Below are 22,236 nucleotides of genomic sequence, written 5' to 3' on the forward strand. Positions count from 1 at the left end.
CCTGCTCAAGGAGCTGAGAAAAGACCCCACGGCTGAAGGAAGTGAAGCGGGGAGGGTGAGGGGAGGAAGGTGAGGCCGGAGAGCAGGGCAGGGGCTAGATCACAGAGCATATTCAAAGCTTCTATGACTACCTAGAAAATGGAGATGTAGTCGGCTTCACAGCATTATATAATATTACCCCTGCTGACCTCGCTGTGTACTTGAGAAGACATTTTTTCGAGGTGGACCTAAAGGGACCTGCTGCCAGCTCATGATCGAGTTTTCTTTTTCAGACAACGCTTTTACTCTCAGGGCAAATCAAAGCACTGGACGGCGGCTCCCTGCTCATCCAGAACAGGGAGGCTTTGTAAGCCGACTGGTTCTGAGACAGGCTTAGAGAAGGAAGGAAAGCAGTCTGGCAAAAGGAGCTCTGACTCTGTTGGGACGTCGCTTTGGCCAGGGAAGGAGGAAGATAAACAACAAAACAAAAAGTACTTCATATTCAACCTCCCTCCAGATCTATTGTATATTACAGGGGACACTGGCCAGCGATGCTGGTCATCATGAACATGACATACCTGTGAACATAAAAACAGAATGCTGAATTTGGCTAGACGGCTTTTTCCTGGGATGCACAAACATGCCTCACATACATGAGCTCTCTAGCCACATGGAGTAAAGTGCTAACCTTGGTGACTCACAGAAAGGGCTCCAGGCCAGGGTCCTTGCTCCTGGTGTCAACTTAACCTGTCACTTGCTGGCCATCTCCTGAACATCATGTAAGCTTTCTATCTTGGCTACTGCATCTGTAAAAATGGGAGTTGATGACAGTGAGGTCTGTGTATCACAAGTTAGTGTTGGAATTGTAGGCTGTGAGTGAAATACCTCTTGGAGATCAAGGCGAGCGTCTCCCAGCAGCGCCCAGAGCACCTTGAGCCCCACCCCTCGGCAGCGCCAACATGCACCATGTTTACATAACTATGGGTTTAAGCGTCTTCCCTGGTATACATGGTGAGGTCCACCTGAGGAAGGAGCTCTGTGTGTCTTCTTCATTGCATTAACTCCAGTGCCCAGTGCCCACACATTGCAATCGCTGACTGTGGCTCTTAAGCCTCTTTTTTTTTTTTTTAATTTTATTTTATTTTATTTATTTTTTAAAACATTTTTATTGGAGTATAATTGCTTTACAATGGTGTGTTAGTTTCTGCTTTATAATAAAGTGAATCAGCTGTACATATACATATATCCCCATATCTCCTCCCTCTTGTGTCTCCCTCCCACCCTCCCTATCCCACCCCTCTAGGTGGTCACAGAGCAACGAGCTGATCTCCCTGTGCCATGCAGTTGCTTCCCACTAGCTATCGGTTTTACATTTGGTAGTGTATATATGTCCATGCCACTCTCTCACTTTGTCCAAGCTTACCCTTCCCCCTCCCCATGTCCTCAAGTTCATTCTCTACTAGGTCTACGTCTTTATTCCCATCTTGTCCCTAGGTTCTTCATGACCTTTTGTTTCTTTTTTTATATTTCATATATATGTGTTAGCATACAGTATTTGTTTTTCTCTTTCTGACTTACTTCACTCTGTATGACAGTCTCTAGATCCATCCATGTCTCTACAAATGACCCAATTTCTTTCCTTTTTATGGCTGAGTAATATTCCATTGTATATATATACCACATCTTCTTTATCCATTCATCTGTCGATGGGCATTTAGGTTGCTTCCATGTCCTGGCTATTGTAAATACTGCTGCAATGAACACTGGGGCGCATGTGTCTTTTTGAATTATGGTTTCCTCAGGGTATATGCCCAGTAGTGGGATTGCTGGGTCATATGGTAGTTCTATTTTTAGTTTTTTAAGGAACCTCCATACTGTTCTCCATAGTGGCTGTATCAATTTACATTCCCACCAACAGTGCAAGAGGGTTCCCTTTTCTGCACACCCTCTCCAGCATTTGTTGTTTGTAGATTTTCTGATGATGCCCATTCTAACTGCTGTGAGGTGATACCTCATTGTAGTTTTGATTTGCATTTCTCTAATCATTAGTGATGTTGAGCAGCTTTTCATGTGCTTCTTGGCCACCTGTATGTCTTCTTTGGAGAAATGTCTATTTAGGTCTTCTGCCCATTTTTGGATTGGGCTGTTTTTTTAATATTGAGCTGCATGAGCTGTTTATATACTTTGGATATTAATCCTTTGTCCATTGATTCGTTTGCAAATGTTTTCTCCCATTCTGAGGGTTGTCTTTTCGCCTTGTTTATGGTTTCCTTTGCTGTGCAAAAGCTTTTAAGTTTCATTAGGTCCCATTTGTTTAGTTTTGTTTTTATTTCCATTACTCTAGGAGGAGGATCAAAAAATATCTTGCTGTGATTTATGTCAAAGAGTGTTCTTCCTATGTTTTCCTCTAAGAGTTTTATAGTGTCCGGCCTTACATTTAGGTCTCGAATCCATTTTGAGTTTATTTTTGTGTATACTGTTAGGGAGTGTTCTAATTTCATTCTTTTACATGTAGCTGTCCAGTTTTCCCAGCACCACCTATTGAAGAGACTGTCTTTTCTCCATTGTATATCCTTGCCTCCTTTGTCATAGATTAGCTGACCATAGGTGCGTGGGTTTATCTCTGGGCTTTCGATCTTGTTCCATTGATCTATATTTCTGTTTTTGTGCCAGTACCATATTGTCTTAATTATTGTAGCTTTGTAGTATAGTCTGAAGTCAGGGAGTCTGATTCCTCCAGCTCCACTTTTTCCCCTCAAGACTGCTTTGACTATTTGGGGTCTTTTGTGCCTCCATACAAATTTTAAGATTTTTTGTTCTAGTTCTGTAAAAAATGCCATTGGTAATTTGATAGGGATTGCATTGAATCTGTAGATTGTTTTGGGTAGTATACTCATTTTCACAATATTGATTCTTCCAATCCAAGAACATGGTATATCTCTCCATCTGTTGGTATCATCTTTAATTTCTTTCATCAGTGTCTTATAGTTTTCTGCATAAAGGTCTTTTTTCTCCCTAGGTATTTTATTCTTTTTGTTGCAGTGGTAAATGGAAGTGTTTCCTTAATTTCTCTTTCAGATTTTTCATCATTAGTATATAGGAATGCAAGAGGTTTCTGTGCATTAATTTTGTATCCTGCAACTTTACCAAATTCATTGATTAGCTCTAGTAGTTTTCTGGTGGCATCTTTAGGATTCTCCATGTATAGTATCATGTCATCTGCAAACAGTGACAGTTTTACTTCTTCTTTTCCAATGTATTCCTTTTATTTCTTTTTCTTCTCTGATTGCTGTGGCTAGAACTTCCAAAACTATGTTGAATACTAGTGGTGAGAGTGGACATCCTTGTCTCGTTCCTGATCTTAGAGGAAATGGTTTCAGTTTTTCACCATTGAGAATGATGTTTGCTGTGGGTTTGTCATATATGGCCTTTATTATGTTGAGGTAGGTTCCCTCTATGCCCACTTTCTGGAGAGTTTTTTTTTTTTTAAACCATTTTTTAAAATATTTATTTATATATATTTTTGGCTGTATTGGGTCTTCGCTGCTGCGCGCGGGCTCCCTCCAACTGCAGCGAGCAGGGGCCACCCTTCATTGCGGTGTGCAGGCCTCCCACTGTGGTGGCCTCTCCCGCCATGGAGCACGGGCTCCAGGTGTGCGGACTTCAGTAGTTGTGGCACACGGGCTCAGCAGTTGTGGCACACGGGCCCAGTCTGGAGAGTTTTTATCATAAATGGGTGTTGAATTTTGTCAAAAGCTTTTTCTGCATGTACTGAGCTGATCATATGGTTTTTCTTCTTCAATTTGTTAATATGGTGTATCACATTGATTGATTTGCGTATATTGAAGAATCCTTGCATCCCTGGGATAAATCCCACTTGATCATTGTGTATGATCCTTTTAATGTGTTGTTGGATTCTGTTTGCTAGTATTTTGTTGAGGATTTTTCCATCTATATTCATCAGTGATATTGGTCTGTAATTTTCTTTTTTTGTAGTATCTTTATCTGGTTTTGGTATCAGGGTGATAGTGGCCTCATAGAATGAGTTTGGGAGTGTTCCTTCCTCTGCAATTTTTTGGAAGAGTTTGAGAGGATAGGTGTTAGCTCTTCTCTAAATGTTTGATAGAATTCACCTGTGAAGCCATCTGGTCCTGGACTTCTGTTTGTTTGTTGGAAGATTTTTAATCACAGTTTCAATTTCATTACTTGTGATTGGTCTGTTCATATTTTCTATTTCTTCCTGGTTCAGTCTTGGAAGGTTATACCTTTCTAGGAATTTGTCCATTTCTTCCAGGTTGTCCATTTTATTGGCATAGAGTTGCTTGTAGTAGTCTCTTAGGATGCTTTGTATTTCTGCAGTGTCTGTTGTAACTTCTCCTTTTTCATTGTTAATTTTATTGATTTGAGTCCTCTCCCTCTTTTTCTTGATGAGTCTGGCTAATGGTTTATCAATTTTGTTTATCTTCTCAAAGAACCAGCTTTTAGTTTTATTGATCTTTGCTATTGTTTTCTTTGTTCCTATTTCATTTATTTCTGCTCTGATCTTTATGATTTCTTTCCTTCTGCTAACTTTGGGTTTTGTTTGTTCTTCTTTCTCTAGTTCCTTTAGGTGTAAGGTTAGATTGTTTATTTGAGATTTTTCTTGTTTCTTGAGGTAGGCTTGTATAGCTATAAACTTCCCTCTTAGAATTGCTTTTGCTGCATCCCATAGGTTTTGGATCATCGTGTTTTCATTGTCATTTGTCTCTAGGTATTTTTTGATTTCCTCTTTGATTTCCTCAGTGATCTCTTGATTATTTAGTAACGTATTGTTTAGCCTCCATGTGTTTGTGCTTTTTACGTTTTTTTCCTTGTAATTCATTTCTAATCTCAAGGTGTTGTGGTCAGAAAAGATGCTTGATATGATTTCAATTTTCTTAAATTTACTGAGGCTTGATTTGTGACCGAAGATGTGATCTATCCTGGAGAATGTTCCGTGCGCACTTGAGATGAAAGTGTAATCTGCTGTTTTTGGGTGGAATGTCCTATAAATATCGATTAAATCTATCTGGTCTATTGTGTCATTTAAAGCTTCTGCTTCCTTATTTACTTTCATTTTGGATGATCTGTCCATTGAAGTAAGTGAGGTGTTAAAGTCCCCCACTATTATTGAGTTACTGTCGATTTCCTCTTTTAGAGCTGTTAGCAGTTGCCTTATGTATTGAGGTGCTCCTATGTTGGGTGCATATATATTTATAATTGTTATATCTTCTTCTTGGATTGATCCCTTGATCATTATGTAGTGTCCTTCCTTGTCTCTTGTAACATTCTTTATTTTAAAGTCTCTTTTATCTGATATGAGTATTGCTACTCCAGCTTTCTTTTGATTTCCATTTGCATGGAATATCTTTTTCCATCCCCTCACTTTCAGTCTGTATGTGTCCCTGGGTATGAAGTGGGTCTGTTGTAGACAGCATATATATGGGTCTTGTTTTTGTATCCATTCAGCGAGCCTGTGTCTTTTGGTTGGAGCATTTAATCCATTCACATTTAAGGTAATTATAGATATGTATGTTCCTATGGCCATTTTCTTAATTGTTTTGGGTTTGTTTTTGTAGGTCCTTTTCTTCTCTTGTGTTTCCTACTTAGAGAAGTTCCTTTAGCATTTGTTGTAGAGCTGGTTTGGTGGTGCTGAATTCTCTTAGCTTTTGCTTGTCTGTAAAGCTTTTGATTTCTGCATCGAATCTTAGTGAGATCCTTGCCAGGTAGAGTAATCTTGGTTGTAGGTTCTTCCCTTTCATCACTTTAAGTATATCATGCCACTCCCTTCTGGCTTGTAGAGTTTCTGCTGAGAAATCAGCTGTTAACCTTATGGGAGTTCCCTTGTATGTTATTTGTTGTTTTTCCCTTGGTGCTTTCAATAATTTTTCTTTGTCTTTAATTTTTGCCAATTTGATTATTATGTGTCTTGGCATGTTTCTCCTTGGGTTTATCCTGTATGGGACTCTCGGCGCTTCCTGGACTTGGGTGGCTATTTCCTTTCCCATGTTAGGGAAGTTTTTGACTATAATCTCCTCAAATATTTTCTGTGGTCCTTTCTCTCTCTCTTCTCCTTCTGGGACCCCTGTAATGCGAATGTTGTTGTGTTTAATGTTGTCCCAGAGGTTTCTTAGGCTGTCTTCGTTTCTTTTCATTCTTTTTTCTTTAGTCTGTACTGTAGCAGTGAATTCCACCATTCTGTCTTCCAGGTCACTTATCCATTCTTCTGCTTCAGTTATTCTGCTATTGATTCCTTCTAGTGTACTTTTCATTTCAGTTATTGTATTGTTCATCTCTGTTTGTTTGTTCTTTAATTCTTCTAGGTCTTTCTTAAACATTTCTTGCATCTTCTCGATCTTTGCCTCCATTCTTTTTCCGAGGTCCTGGATCATCTTCACTATCATTATTCTGAATTCTCTTTCTGGAAGGTTGCCTATCTCCACTTCATTTAGTTGTTTTTCTGGGGTTTTATCTTGTTCCTTCATCTGGTACATAGCCCTCTGCCTTTTCATCTTGTCTCTCTTTCTGTGAATGTGGTTTTTGTTCCACTGGCTGCAGGATTGTAGTTCTTCTTGCTTCTGCTGTCTGCCCTCTGGTGGATGAGGCTACCTAAGAGGCTTGTGCAAGTTTCCTGATGGGAGGGACTGGTGGTGGGTAGAGCTGGCTGTTGCTCTGGTGGGCAGAGCTCAGTAAAACTTTAATCCGCTTGACTGCTGATGGGTGGGGCTGGGTTCCCTCCCTGTTGGTTGTTTGGCCTGAGGTGACCCAACACTGGAGTCTGCAGGCTCCTTGGTGGGGCTAATGGCGGACTCTGGGAGGGTTCACACCAAGGAGTACTTCCCAGAACTTCTGCTGCCAGTGTCCTTGTCCTCATGGTGAGCCACAGCCACCCACCACCTCTGCAGGAGACCCTCCAGCAGTAGCAGGTAGGTCTGGTTCAGTCTCCCCTGGGGTCACTGCTCCTTCCCCTGGGTCCCGATGCACACACTACTTCGTGTGTGCCCACCAAGAGTGGAGTCTCTGTTTCCCCCAGTCCTGTCAAGTCCTGCAATCAAATCCCACTAGGCTTCAAAGTCTGATTCTCTAGGAATTCCTCCTCCCGTTGCCGGACCCCCATGTTCGGAAGCCTGACGTGGGGCTCAGAACCTTCACTCCAGTGGGTGGACTTCTGTGGTATAAGTGTTCTCCAGTTTATTAGTCACCCACCCAGCAGTTATGGGATCTGATTTTATTGTGATTGCGCCCCTCCTACCGTCTCATTGTGGCTTCTCCTTTGTCTTTTGATGTGGGGTATCCTTTTTGGTGAGTTCCAGTGTCTTCCTGTCGACAATTGTTCAGCAGTTAGCTGTGATTCATGTGTTCTCACAAGAGGGAGTGAGAGCACGTCCTTCTACTCTGCCATGTTGGTCAGGCTCTCTCGTCATCTTCTACTTGTTTGTCAAGTTCCTCTAGGTCAGGAGTGCATGTATCTTTTCAAATTAGTTTTTTTTGTTGTTTTTTTGTTTGTTTGTTTGTTAGTTTTGGACATATACCCAGGAGTTTAATTGCTGGGTCATATGTTAGTTCTATTTTTATTTTTTTGATAAACCTCCATACTGTTTTCCTCAGTGGCTGCACCATAGTGGCTCCCACCAACAGTGTACAGAGGTTTACTTTTCTCCACATCCTCACCAACATTTGTTATTTGTGTTCTTTTTGATGATAGCCATTCTCACAGGTGTGAGGTGATATCTCATTGTGGTTTTGTTTTGCATTTCCCTGATGATTAGCAATGTTGAGCATCTTTTCATGTGCCTGTTGGCCATCTGCATTTCCTCTTTGGAAACATATCTATTTAGACCTTCTGCCCATTTTTAATCAGTTGTTTGTTTTTTTGATGTTGAGTTGTATGAACTGTTTACATATGTTGGATAGTAATCCTTTATTGGTCATATCATTTGCAAATATCTTCTCTCATTCAGTAGGTTGTCTTTTCATTTTGTCAATGGCTACATTTGCTGTGCAAAAGCTTTTAAGTTAATTAGGTCCCATTTGTTTATTTTTGCTTTTATCTCCTTTACTTTAGGAGACAGATCCAAAAAAATATTGCTACAATTTATGTCAAAGAGTGTTCTGCCTATGTCTTCCTCTAGGAGTTTTATAGTATCCAGTCTTACATTTAGGTCTTTAATCCATTTAGCATTTATTTTTCTACATAGTGTTAGAGAATGTTCTAATTTCTTTCTTTTATATGTAGCTGTCCAGTTTTCCCAGCATCACTTATTGAAGAGAGACTGTCTTTTCTCCATTGCATAGTCTTGTCTCCTTTCTCATAGATTAAGTGAACGTAAGTGTGTGGGTTTATTTCTGGGCTCTCTATCCTGTTCCATTGATCTATGTGTCTGTTTTTATGCCAGTACAATACTGTTTTGATGACTATAGGTTTGTAGTATAGTCTGAAGTCAAGGAGTGTCATTCCTTCAGCTCTGTTCTTCTTTCTCAAGATTGTTTTGGCTATTCGGGGTCTTTTGTGTTTCCATACACATTTTTAAATTATTTGTTCTATTTCTGTGAAAAATGCCATTGGTGTTTTGATAGGGATTGCAATGAAGCTGTAGATTGCCTTGGGTGGTATGGTCATTTTAACAATATTGATTCTTCTAATCCAAAAACACAGTATATCTTTCCATCTATTTGTGTCATCTTTGATTTCTTTCATCAGCATCATAGTTTTCAGAGTACAGGTCTTTTGCCTCCTTAGGTAGGTTTATTCCTAGGTATTTTATTCTTTTTGATGCTGTGGTAAATGGGATTGTTTCCTTAATTTCTCTTTCTGATCTTTCATTGTTAGTGTATAGAAATGCAACAGATTTCTGCATATTAATTTCATATCCTGCAACTTTACCAAATTCATTGATGAGCTCTAGTAGTTTTTCTGGTGGTGTCTTTAGGATTTTCTACTCATAGTATCATGTCATCTGCAAACGAACAGTTTTACTTCTTCCTTTCCAATTTGGATTCCTTTTATTTCTTTTTCTTCTCTGATTGCCATGGCTAGGACTTCCAAAATTATGTTGAATATAAGTGGCGAAAGTGGACATCCTTGTCTTGTTCCTGATCTTAGAGGAAATGCTTTCAAATTTTCATCATTGAGTACGATGTTAGCTGTGGGTTTGCCATATATGGCCCTTACTATGTTGAGGTATGTTCCCTCTTTGCCTGCTTTCTGGAGAGTTTTTATCATAAATGGATGTTGAATTTTATCAAATGCTTTTACTACATCTATTGAGATGATCATATGCTTTTTGGCATCTTTTTTCAAAGCTTATTAAAGCATATTTCACATACCATACATTTAAGCCATTAAAGGTGTACAAGTCAGTGGTTTTTAATATATTCACAGATATGTGCAACCATTATCACCACAATTTTACAATATGTCATCACCTCAAAAAGAAACCCTGTACCCTTAATTATTATTCCTATATCCCCCCTATATCCCCAGCCCCTGGAAACTACTAATCTACTTTCTATATAGATTTGCCTATTCTGGTCATTTCATATAAATGGAATTATGTAATTTTTTTGTGTCTGACTCCTTTCAATTAGCATAATGTTTTCAAGGCTTATCCATGTTCTGGCATATATCAATACTTCATTTCTTTTATGGTTGAATAATATTCCATTGTATGGATATACCACATTTGGTTTATTCATTCATTAGTCAATGGACATTTGGGTTATTTCCACCTTTTGTCTATTATAAATAATGCTGCTGTAAAATTCATACACAAGCTTTAGTGTGGACATATGTTTTCATCTCTCTTGGGTATTGGACTTACTGGGTCTTATGGTAATTCTATGTTTAGTCATTTGAGGAACTGCAAAACTATTTTCCAAAGGGCCTGAACCATTTTACGTTTCCACCAACACTGTATGAGGGTTTTGATTTCTCCACATTCTTGCCAACACTTGTTACTATCTGACTGGAATAGTTTTCTGATCCTATACCTGGATTGAAATGTCACACATACATACGCAGCCATACATACATTTACACAGTCATTGGCACACACACAAAACTATACCCATGCATATTTGCACACACCTCTAGAATTTACATACATACACACAGAATTCCAGATAGACATTTACAACCATACATACATATAATCACACAGAGTATACATGCTTATCAATCCACAGGCCCACATGTGTGAACATAATCAGACATACAATAGACCAGTGCCATCATACATGTACATACAATTGTCATGGGTTCTGAAAAAACATACGCAATTGTAGAAAGAACCAGAGATACATGTACTCGGTAATGGATTAGCAACTGCCCAAACACACATATGCAAATAATAGTCATACCCACAAAAGCATAGTCCTAAAAAGGTACATATATGTAGTTACCATCGTTTATGAGCCGACAACTGAAGACAGATTGAATGTATTTACTCTGGATGGCATGGAGATGGTTGAGGTTTCATTAGTCCTTGGTGGACTGGGTAGAAAGATCTTTTTGTTCATTTATTCATTCTTTAAGCTACAGGTACATATTGGGCACATAAGAATTACAATGATGAACAAGATATAGTCCCTGCCCTCATGGAACTTACAGTCTAGTGATGGGGGATGGTCAGTAACTAAACAAGGAAACAATCACAGCCTGTGATATATGCCAAGAAGGAAATGAGCAAGGTAAGACGTTAGACAACAGGCAAGGTGCCAGGATAATAGGCAGTTTCCAGATACTTTTAGCATTATTGCTCCCTCTTTCATCCTGGAAAAGTAAAGAGGATGCAGATTTACCTTCCTTAAGTCACTGGGTAAACTGGTGTGTGTGTGTGAGTCTGAGTGTGTGTGTCTGTGTGTATGTTAATACTGATAGTGTGGGCTCAGGACCTAGACAACCTGGTTTAAAAGTTTGTTTCATACTAGTTAGGTAACTTTTCTTTCCCTCAGTTTCTCATCCAAAAATACGGATGATAATAGTCCCTTTAATAAGGATTAAATTAGCTGATACTTGTAAAGCTCTTAAAACTGCCTGGCGAGTGTTAAGTTCTCAGTATCAGCCATTGTATCATTTTATGAGAATAGGTTTTCATAGAGGGAGGTGAGTGTAGTGGGAGATGGGTAGGGAGGGGCCCAGGGAAGAGATTGAGGATCCTGGAAGTACCCTGTTGACTGTAAACTAGACAGGTCTTCATCCTCTGCCCTTTCTGAGCAGTCTTTTGGATTGTGACCCTGGCATGCCACCCCAGCAGACCATAAACCAATCTACCACCACTCGGCTCTGCCCACAGCCCCAAACCACAGAGAAGACACATGCTGGGTGGTGCTGGGCGTGGCCCTTGGTTTTTGGTTGCGTCAGGCTGCAGCAGCTCTGCTGTGGGCCTGGCTGGTGATGTTCACTGGTTCTGCCTGGCTTTTCTGTCTGTGTAGGTCAGCACTTATCACCCTGCACCTGCCTCCGCAGGACATTCCACGGCCATCATCAGTCTGCCCGGCTCCCAGCAACACCTCTCAGCTAACATGTGAGTAAAAAAAGCTCAACCCTCCACTCCCGGTCCTGGCATAGAGGGGTCATCTTTGCCATCCCTCTGCCATCAAGCATCCCCCGTCCCCAACCAACACATCCAGAGAGATAACAGCTCCCCTTCTTTTACAACCTCCAAAGGGAGTAATGGTGAAAAACACGAATTACCAAACCACATCATCCTGGCTCATTATTTTACAAAAGTAGAAAGAGACTGGAAGATTATATACCAAAACATTGCAGGAAGCTTGGGTACTGAGCAATTTCTATTGTCTTCCTTTAGATTCACAATGCTAGGTCATCAATAGATGTTGCTCTAGTAATCAGCAAGAAATAAATATAGCATTTTAGAGGGGAAAGGAACCTTGCAGATGAGAACACTGTCCTAGCCCCTTCGATAAAACCTTTCAGTGCCCCACAGTCCACAGAGTCTAGAAGGACTTCCTAACATCCAGCCTGAGGCCATACACTGGTAACCCCGAACATGGCAAGCCAAAGTGGGTTATTTTTAATGCCTTTAGTCGGGCAGTTATTCTCCTTCCACAGCCTCACTATTCCCCAGGGTCTTCACCCCCTGGCTCATACCTGGATGTTACCTGCCCAGCTCCTGTGTGGACTTCAGAGAGGCAAGTCACTGCACTAACCCGAGAACATTTCTACCATGTTTCAAGCCCATCCTCCTCCATGCCAACATGCAGCCAGTATTCCACTGCGTGCCAAACACTGAAATTAACACCCGCCTCCCATTTTCCCATGTCCACCTCCGGCCTACATTAAGCTAGCTCCTCGGGCCATTCCTGGGGGTCAGACATGTCCCTACCCTCAGGAGAAGGAGTGGATCAGAGAGGTTTCTCTGCTGACCCCTCAGTTCCCTGAACCTTGATGGCTGTGCCCATTGTCTTGGGGGATACTCTAAGCAGTGTGAAAAAGCATCCCAGAGAGAACCATCACTTCCAGGTTTGAGACCCAGCTCTGCCGCTGATTCCTGGTCACCAACTCCTTTCTCTATTCTAGACCAGTTTCCCCATTGTCAAAGTGCTGATGTGCCCTAAATGAGTGATTTGCAGCTGTGGGGCACTCTGTGGAGGAGCAGGGAGAAGGAGGGGGCAGGGATCTGGGCCCCTCCACTGCTCCTTCAGCCAGGCTCCACCACTTTCATCTGCCTTACATAGTGAGATTTCAGTTCTTAAAAGGTGTTGTTGCTAAACCCCGGGCAGGTGGGCTCTGAGTTTTCCTCTCGCTTCACCCTTCACTGGTTCCATGCCCTCCGCTCACCAGCTTCCTTTACCAGTTCCTTGTGTCTCCCCAGGTTTGTAGCCCTGCACTCCTACTCAGCCCATGGACCTGACGAACTGGACCTGCAGAAGGGAGAGGGCATCAGGGTCCTGGGGAAGTACCAGGATGGCTGGCTCAGGGGCGTCTCCTTGGTGACCGGGCGAGTCGGCATCTTCCCCAACAACTATGTCATCCCCATTTTCAGGTGGGTCCTCTCCAATCTCAGGCATCAGAGGGTCAGGTCACCTAGGCCAGGGGCTATCTGTGGGTTGAATCTCTGAAGGACTCAATGCCCTTTCAGAGTGCGGGCCGAGAAACAGCTTTTGTTCTAGTACCCTCCTAACACATAACTTTAAAAAAAAAATAGCAGAATAGTTATCTTTTAAATAGCTCTTCCCATTTTACAAGCACTTTTGCATCTTTTAACTCATTGGCTATGCTCAAGAATCTCGTTTAAGGTAAATGTTATTTTACAGATGAGGAAATTGATGTGCAGAGTTAACCAGTCTGCTCAAGAACTAGATTTCAGGTTTTCTACTATATAATCCCCCCCAAATCGCACCTCACACCCTGCGCCCTGACACTTCACAATCATGGCACAATGGGAAAACACAATGATCAGAAGACCTCTTGGAGCACCTTGGGAGACTTCCCAGGATGCTGGGCCATTAGGCAGGGTTTTTGTGACTCAGACCACTACCCATCCATCCACACCCCAGGTCACATGCTAGTTACCCTGAAGATCTTCTTCCCAAACAGCTTTTCCCAATCTTTTTCATTCTCTGGCACATTCATCAATTTCACAGGCATACAGTTTGTCCAGCCACCTAATATGACCACAAATACACACAGACCCCAAAACTATCCATGGTTCCTCCTACCCCCACCCCCATTAAGTCCAGGCAAAGCCTGTCACAAGGCAGCAAGACCATCACCACATATACACTCTGTCTTTATGACATACCAGAGAGTCATAACTCCAAGGAAAGGGATAATCCCATTGTACACTACGGGGGTCAGAGCTAGAGTCATATATGGCCAGTTTTGGGGACTTTCATGTAGGCGGGGCAGTGTGTCCAGTGGAGGGCAGCAATGGTGAGGATACAGAAACTACATCACTGGAGAAACCTATAAAGAAAGTAGGATAATTTGAGCTGCAGAAGACAAGGGTCAGAGGGACCATAACAGACTGTGTAGACCAGGAAGTAGATTTGTTCCATGAGGAGACAGTGAACCAGTGAATACAACTTAGAAGGTTCTGGTTCAATAAAAGACTGCACTTTCTAACCCACAGATTTTTCCAATCAGTCTGGCTGGTGAGGTGGTGGATCCCCTTTCTAGAAAGACTACAGGCAAAATGTGGGTTCCAACAGATCCAGGCAAAAAGATTTCTTCACATGCCAGAAAATTGGAATAGAGGATCACAGTTACTCCTTTCAAATGGAAGGTTCTTGGAATTTGTTAGAAAATTGCAAAATCTCCAAAGGCAAACTAAGGATGTCTACAACTGATGCTTTAATTCATTTATTCAACAAATATGTATTGAGCACTATATGTCAGGCACCTTTTTAGATACTGGAGAAACACCAGTGAACAAAAGACACAATATCCTCGCCCAGTGGAGCTTACATTCTAGTGGGACAGACAGACAATAAACAAGACATATAAGTAATACATGTGGTGTGCTAATGATAAGGTCTAAGAAGAAAATAGAAGTCAGGAAAGGGGGATAGAATTTGCGTGGGGGTGATTACAATGTTAATAGCTTGGTCAGAGATGGCCTTACTGAGCAGTAAGAAGGTAGAATGAAGGAATGAGGGAGGTGTGTTCCAGGCCCAAGGAACAGCAAGTACAGAACAAAGGCCCTGAGGGAGGAGCACGCCTGACATGAAGGCCAATAGGACTGGGTTAGGGAAGTGAGAGGGGGTTAGTAGGTGATGAGGTCAGAATGGTAACAGGGATTCAGATCACACAGAATTTCCTCGGTCGTAATGAGGAATTTGGCTTTAACCGTATTATAGGGCTTTGAGCAGAAGCATGACGTGATCTAACTTATGTTGTAATCAGAATCCCTCTAGTTGCTGGGTTGAAAGTAAACTATAGATTGGAAAAGGTGGAAGCAGAGAGACTAGTTAAGCAGATATTGTAATAATCCGGTTGGGGGAGGGGGTGACGGTGAAATGAACAAAGGCGCTAGCTGTGGAGGGAGGGAGCAGTGGTTAGATTCTGGGTATATTCTGAAGGTAGAGACAAGAGGATTTTCTGACAAATCAAATACTGGGTGTAAAAGAAGAGAGGATTCATGGTGAGTCCACTTTTTTTTTGCCTTGAGTAACTGGAAGACAGAGTTGCCTTTTACTGAGATGGAGTTGAAAACCAAAAGAGGAACAAACAGGTTTTGAGGTGTTGGGGGGAAGCAAAAGCTTGGTTCATAGAAGATTAAGTCTCAGATGCCTTAGTATTCCTAGTAAAGACATTGGTAAGCGGTTGAGTATACATGTCTAGCATTTAAGAAAGAGGTCCAACCTTGAGATGGTATTTAAAGCCCTAAGACTAGATGAGATCATCACAATAGGATCCATTGAGGTGGAGAGAATGACAGTGATCCAGGAGCTCAATTCCTCAAGGAAAGAGGGGAAATGATGGCTCCAACAAGGCAGGGTGGTAGGTGGTGGAGTCTAATCATGTGAACCCAAGCTGGGAAGTCTTGAGAAGAGTGGGAGGATGGTCCAGAAGTGACAACGAAGAGCAAGGACCTACCCTAACTCATGAACAGTCTTCCATGGAATCTTATCATGAACCCTCTAGGGACCATCTCTACTACTGGGGCATTTGCTTATGCATCAGGCCTTAGCCCAAAGTCCTGGATATTCCATGAAAAAAACATTAAAATAAGAGTGACCATATAACTTATCATCCAAACTAGGATGCTTCTGAGATAAAAGAGGGACACTCTACCAGGAGAGCAGGTGTAAACTGAGACTCTCCCGGGAAAACCTGGACGTAAGGTCACCCTAACTAGAATGCATGTAGGACTCCATTCCAGTGTACTTCAAGGCTGCAGCTTCCCGTTATCTCCTTCTTGGCTTTTCTCCAAGTTAGATCTGTTCTTGGGCGAGTCATGAGCATCTAGATTCACCTGCTCCACGATGGCCACGTGTTAGGCAGTGGATGGAGTTTCAGCACCACCATAGTTTGCCATGAGTCCATCCCCACCCCCAGCTCATAGAAACCTGAATATGTGCGTATACTGAGATGCTACTTATGCTGATGTGTGTGTTTGCTTCTAGGGAGTCAGCATTTCCAAAAAGGAAAGTCCCTGTCACAGTATAATCTCCTGAGGGCTATTAGGTGACAGCAGATCAACGCTTTCTGTGTGTGTGTGTTTTCCTTGACAGCCTCTCAGGTGCAGAGAAAGTTCCCATCCCCAAAATCTTGGACGCAGATGACATGTTCAGTTTGTCTATCTGGGGGCAGCTCACCCTTGTTCTTAACAACCCTTCCCCCTGTGGGAGGTTTAATTCCTCCCGCTTCTCAGGGCTGAACGATGCCATCCTTTGTCAGCTGAGTTTTTCCTACTGAGTGGGTTGGACTTCGTGCGCAAGGCCCCTTTCTGTTCTAACGTTCTGTGTGCGTGAGAGGTTTTGCCCCGTTTTTGTTGTCTGTTTGCAGTGATGGCTCTGCACTGCCACCAGCCCCCTTGGTGTACAGGGCTGCCTTTTATAAGACAGCCAGACCTCAAAGGTGTGAAGTGCCCCCTGAGTGTTTGAACCTCTGCTCTTACTAGCATCATCTCCTAATGAACTGAGCCAGCCAGAGTTTGGGGATCAATTAGAGACCAGAGTTGACCAAAATGCCAGGGTTTCGATTTACGATTCAGCAAGGGAGCCTTTTAATTACTGAGAGAGGAAAGGCTGCTATGCTGTGTAAAGCTCCAGCCCTCTGTGCTCGATGGTGACACCAGCCTGTCCAGCTGTGCCAACCACAACTAAGTATCTGCCACCACAACCTAGTTCCCGTATCCCAGAGTTATCCCCTGGCTCAGGTGGTACAGAACACTTGTCACGTTTTCATTCAAGCCCTTCATAACAGCACCTACATCCCTTTGGTTTCCGCTTCCATGCACAGTCTCGGTAGAGGCATAAGGTTTCCTCCCTTTTCAGAGGCTGCAGAAACCAACTCCTCCCCCTCCCCCTCCTCTTCTCTCCTCCCCCTCCCCCCTCCTCCTCCTCCTCCCTCCTCCTCCTCCTCCCTCCTCCTCCTCCCTCCCCCTCCCCTCCTCCTCCTCCTCCCTCCTCCTCCTCCTCCCTCCTCCTCCCCCCTCCTCCTCTCTCCTCCTCCTCCCCCCTCCTCCTCCCTCCTCCTCCCTCCTCCTCCCTCTCCCCCTTCCCCTCATCCCCAACCTCCTCAACTCATCACCACAGGTGAGGGACAGGCTCAGCCTCTTGGGACTTGGAAACATGAACAAGGAAGGAAAAAGGGAGGAAAGAATGTGGACAGAGTTGAAGGCCATTCATGGCGGGGACTCAAGGAGCAGCACCTGATCAGACTCCTCCCACCTCAGATCCCTGCTGCCCAGCTCTCGGCAGCCTCCCTTGGATCCTGTTTCCAAGCTCTTTCCGCTCCCTCCTGTCCTCCCAATAAATGTCCTTCTGCCCAATAAGCCAGGATATTTCTCTTTCTGGCAAACTTCACTGGACACATACGCCATCCTGATGCCTAAGGGTGGAGAAAAGTGACACGTGGGCCACCACTCACTTTCCTTTAACTTTCTACATAGAACTATATAAAGATTGTCATGGTCCAAGCTTTTGCCTTACCAGGAGGTTACTGGCAGGGCTGAGCAGGATAGAGCCGCTGCGTGTCACGTCCCTTTCAAATATTGCACAAGTTCTTAAGGGCTCATATCTCAGGTAGAAAAAGGGACACAGGGACCTGCATGCTCAAAGCAGCCCAGTGGAGCAAATCAGAGGCAACACACACACCTCCCGCTTAAACCCAGAATGTCTTCCGTCTCTCCATCTAGAAAACAAGGATCATAATATCTGCAGGTCTGGGGTGTCATGGGGATTAATGAATATATGTTTGCAAAGTGCTTTGATGTTAGAAGAACATGCTGGGTAAGTGCTGAGCTTTTTGCCAAAAGACATAGAGGGACTCAGTGTTGGATGGGGGACTTGAGATTTAGGAGTTTCTGGAATCCGGCCTCATGCTAGGTCCAGAAAAATGAAGTTGCACCTTGGTCTGTAAACAGTTGTCCAAGGAAGGGACTGGTGGAATTAGGCTGGCTTGGGCCTCATTAACTGTATTCTGTCCCGGCTGCTGCTGCTGCTGCTGCTGCTGGCAACAAATCTGGAACCTGTCTTTCGTGTTGCTGGTCCATTTTGCAGCATCCAACACTTTGAGGCCTTTGTTTAAAACACAGGTAGGGGCTTCCCTGGTGGTGCAGTGGTTAAGAATCCGCCTGCCAATGCAGGGGACATGGGTTCGAGCCCTGGTCCGGGAAGATCCCACATGCCGCGGAGCAACTAAGCCCGTGCGCCACAACTACTGAGCCTGCGCTCTAGAGCCCGCGAGCCACAACTACTGAGCCCACGTGCCACAACTACTGAAACCTGCGCTCTAGAGCCCGTGAGTCACAACTACTGAGCCCGCATGCCACAACTACTGAGCCTGCGCTCTAGAGCCTGCGAGCCACAACTACTGAAGCCCACACTCCTAGAGCCCATGCTCCCCAACAAGAGAAGCCACCGCAATGAGAAGCCCACGCAGTGCAACGAAGAGTAGCCCCTGCTCGCCACAACCAGAGAAAGCTATGCAGAGCAACGAAGACCCAGTGCAGCCATAAATAAATAAATAAGTAAATTTATTTTAAAAAAACCAACACAGGTAGAGGCAGACTCTGCCAGGCAAGCCAGTGCTGGGGAGTTCTCTCCAGCCCAGCCCTCATCTCCAGAATGTAGTCTGAGCTCTTCCTGGTGTACAGCCCACTCCACCTCACTGACTGCATCCCCAGGGGCCAGAAGCAGGCTGAAGGCTGTGGACAGAAGCCCCTCTCCGCAAGCAGCAGTTCCCAGTGCATTGGGCTGCATATGCTTCCTGGGCAGAGTTGGCTGCATTACGTGATGCCTTTCCCATCTTGTACAACACTGGTGGCTCAATATTAAACTACATATACTTTTTTAAAGCAAAACAAGGAGAGAAAAGGAGAAATAAGGGGAAATTACCTAAAGAGAAACCTGGAGGCATTGACAGGAAGGAAAATACGTGGAGGGCATCTCTGTGCCGGGGCCTTGGTTGAACTGGTTATCTCCAGGGAATTAGCAGGGGTTATTTAATCAACAGAGTGACAAGGGGATTCATGGACTACTCGGTAGGGGCTGTGATGTTGGGGCAGGATGGTAAAAGGGCAAGAAGGGCATGTAAAATGACACCATTCCCCATGGGGTTCAGGGAGTTGCAGTCTGGAAACATGGACAGGAGATTGCTGTTTTACAAAATATTAACACTGTTCTTACAAATCAGAGCCTAAGGGGCTTCCCTGGTGGCGTAGTGGTTGAGAATCTGCCTGCTAATGCAGGGGACATGGGTTCGAGCCCTGGTCTGGGAAGATCCCACATGCCGCGGAGCAACTAGGCCCATGAGCCACAACTACTGAGCCTGCGCGTCTGGAGCTTGTGCTCCGCAACAAGAGAGGCCGCGATAGTGAGAGGCCCGCGCACTGCGATGAAGAGTGGCCCCCGCTTGCCGCAACTGGAGAAAGCCCTCGCAAAGAAAATGAAGACCCAACACAGCCAAAAATATAAATAAATAAATAAATAAATAAATAAATAAATAAATAAATAAAAACAACAGCCTAATGGCTTCAAACTCGGGGGGTGGGGGGAGGGGGGCGGCGGGGGGGAATCCAAACTTTAAAAGCAGCGTTATAAAAAAAAAAAAAAAAAAAAAAAATCAGAGCCTAAGGCTGAAGAATTAGGTCTTATGGAGGCATGTGTAGGGCCTACCAGCTCCTTTAGTTTGTTAATTTTCAAGTGGGATGCAGGGTTTTCCAAATGATGAATGCTCTAACTAGCCAGAAGGTAGGGTAGCTTAGTGGTAGAGCGAGGGGCCAGCCTGGACCTGGGTTCAAATCTCAGATCTATTAATTGCTTGGACAAGTAACGGTAAATCTCTATTTTTTAACCTACAAAACAGTAGCACTAATAGTACCTACCTCAGAAGGCTGTTGAGAAGAACCTGTGAGATGATGTGGGCAAAGTGCTTGGCCAATGCTGGGTGTTACAGTGGGTATACAGTAAGTGCTTACTATGTGTGAGACAGAATGACTGGCTTCAGTGCTAAAAGCATCATGGCAGCCATTCAACAAACATTTATTAATAAACAATATGTGCAGAACACAGAGGCTATAAAACAAGTCATATAAAATCTCTGCCTTCATAAGAGTTTAGGATCTAGTGGGAAACTCACTGAAAGAACAAGAAATCGCCCCTGCGAAGCAAAATGAACACATACAAGATCTTGTGCTCTGAACTGAGGGCTGAAGGGACATGGGGTGAAGAGTGATCAGAGCTGGAGTGAAAGATGATGATATTCAAGTCTTCTAGTTCCACCCGGCCTCAGTAGGAGACCCTCTCCCCGCCCTCAGCATGCCACACAGTTATCCAGGTGTGGAAGCTGAGGCCTCCATAGTTAAGCCTGTGATGAAGACAAGTGTAAACATATATATATGTATCTATGTATGTATGGGTAGGAATAGGATGAGGAGGGACCACATGTGCTATACAGTTGGGAGCTGATCGTTTTTTTAAAACAGGACTCTTGACTGAACCTTTTCTTTCTCTATTTCTTCTCTCTCACAAAAAAAAAAAAAAAAAAAAATTTGCACCACCAGAAAGACATCTAGTGTTCCAGACTCCCGGAGCTCTGCTCTCTACACCACATGGACATTATCCACCCCCTCTGTGTCCTCCCAAGGCAGCATTTCAGAAGGTGATCCCCGGCAGAGCCAGCCCTTCAAGTCCGTCTTCGTGCCCACGGCCATAGTCAACCCTGTGCGGAACCTGGCCGGTCTGGGGACCCTGGGGCAGGGCTCCCTCCGCAAAGCGCGGAGCAGCATGAGAAAGAGTAAGTGGTGGCAGAGAGGTACGTGCCTAGAGCTAGGGAATGGGGGGATCTCACACTGGCAAACAGAGTGCTTTTTGCAAAAACAAGGATCTTGGCTTTACAATAAGCCTCTGTGAAGGTTGCTTTACACTTCCCAAATACTGCGTTGTTTTATCAGATGAAGCCACACGGACTCAAGGTCCCCGCCCTCAGTCACTTCATACACGCACGCTGTCTGATTGGGATGATACCAGCCCTGAGTGCCAACATGTAATCAGAGCATGGCCAAGGTGGATGCTGGTTCTTATTAAGACAGAACAACTAAAGCACTTGCTGGATCAATGCTTCTTAAACTGTGCTCCACGGAACCCCTCAGGAGGTGCCAAAAGGGAAACAAGGGAAGGATGCAGGGGAGGAGAAAAAGAAGAGTCATTGCTAAGAGCCCCTGAATCCCACTTTGTTTAACTAATATATGCACAAGGTAAAAAAAATTATATTGTACAAAAGTACATTATACTGTACAAATGTCTCCTTCATATCCTTCCCCCCCAGTCCCAAGTTCTCGTCCATGTACATACATACCTTGTAATCTTTAGTACACTGTTGTGCACCTTGGTTTTATTTTTATATAACATCCACATTGCACACATGGCAATTACATAGCTCCTTCATCTTCAAAGCCATGCTTTTATCTCCTAATATATTGAATTTCTGCGTAAGGCTTCATTTTCAGGGGTTCTAAAAAAGTGGTTGAAACCCATTGTTCTATAAAACATCAAGCCTCTATATTCGTACACCTCTCTAGAAGAAGACAACGAGCCAAGCAAAGTCAACTTGATTTGTTCTACATCCCCTGACTTAAACTGGGCTCTGCCATCCCTCCTGCTATCTTAAAAAATGATTAAAGGTGAAAATGTAGTACTAGTCAGAGCAAAAGATTCACATGTGGTACAATATGCCACACAGACATTAAAGCAATTAGTGCCCCAAGACAATTAATGCAATTATCTTAGTTCTACCCTTTCTCAGTGCTTTCTGATCATCTGCTTGACCACCAATCCCACCACTGTTGCCTCTTAATTCTAGCCAACGGTGCCTTCCTCCTCACCCTCTCCTCCACCTTCTCCCCACAAAACACACACGCAATAAGTTATCCCGCCACAACAGCCTCGGGCAAGTTACTGACCTCTTCGGCCTTCAGTTTTCTCATTTGCAAAATGAAAATAAAAATAGTACCTACCTCATCAGGGCATTAAATAATTCATTTAAGACTAATGGCACGGTGCCTGGCACATAATAAGCTCTCGAGAAATGTTAGCTATTTTTATAGT

The 22,236-nt window shown here is 43.6% G+C and overlaps 1 protein-coding gene across 2 annotated transcripts in view; it reads left to right on the forward strand.

Moving 5' to 3' along the window:
• The window catches only part of SH3RF2 (SH3 domain containing ring finger 2), a 135,040-nt gene that overhangs the window by 93,384 nt on the left and 19,420 nt on the right, over positions 1–22,236 (forward strand). For both annotated transcript variants that reach the window (XM_061189791.1, XM_061189792.1), the window contains exons 6-8: positions 11,431–11,522; positions 12,834–13,004; positions 20,694–20,926. In XM_061189791.1, the coding sequence (XP_061045774.1) occupies positions 11,431–11,522; positions 12,834–13,004; positions 20,694–20,926 (496 nt within the window). The remainder of the gene's footprint in view (positions 1–11,430; positions 11,523–12,833; positions 13,005–20,693; positions 20,927–22,236) is intronic.

Source organism: Eubalaena glacialis, chromosome 4 (genome assembly GCF_028564815.1).
Source record: "Eubalaena glacialis isolate mEubGla1 chromosome 4, mEubGla1.1.hap2.+ XY, whole genome shotgun sequence".
NCBI lineage: Eukaryota > Metazoa > Chordata > Mammalia > Artiodactyla > Balaenidae > Eubalaena > Eubalaena glacialis.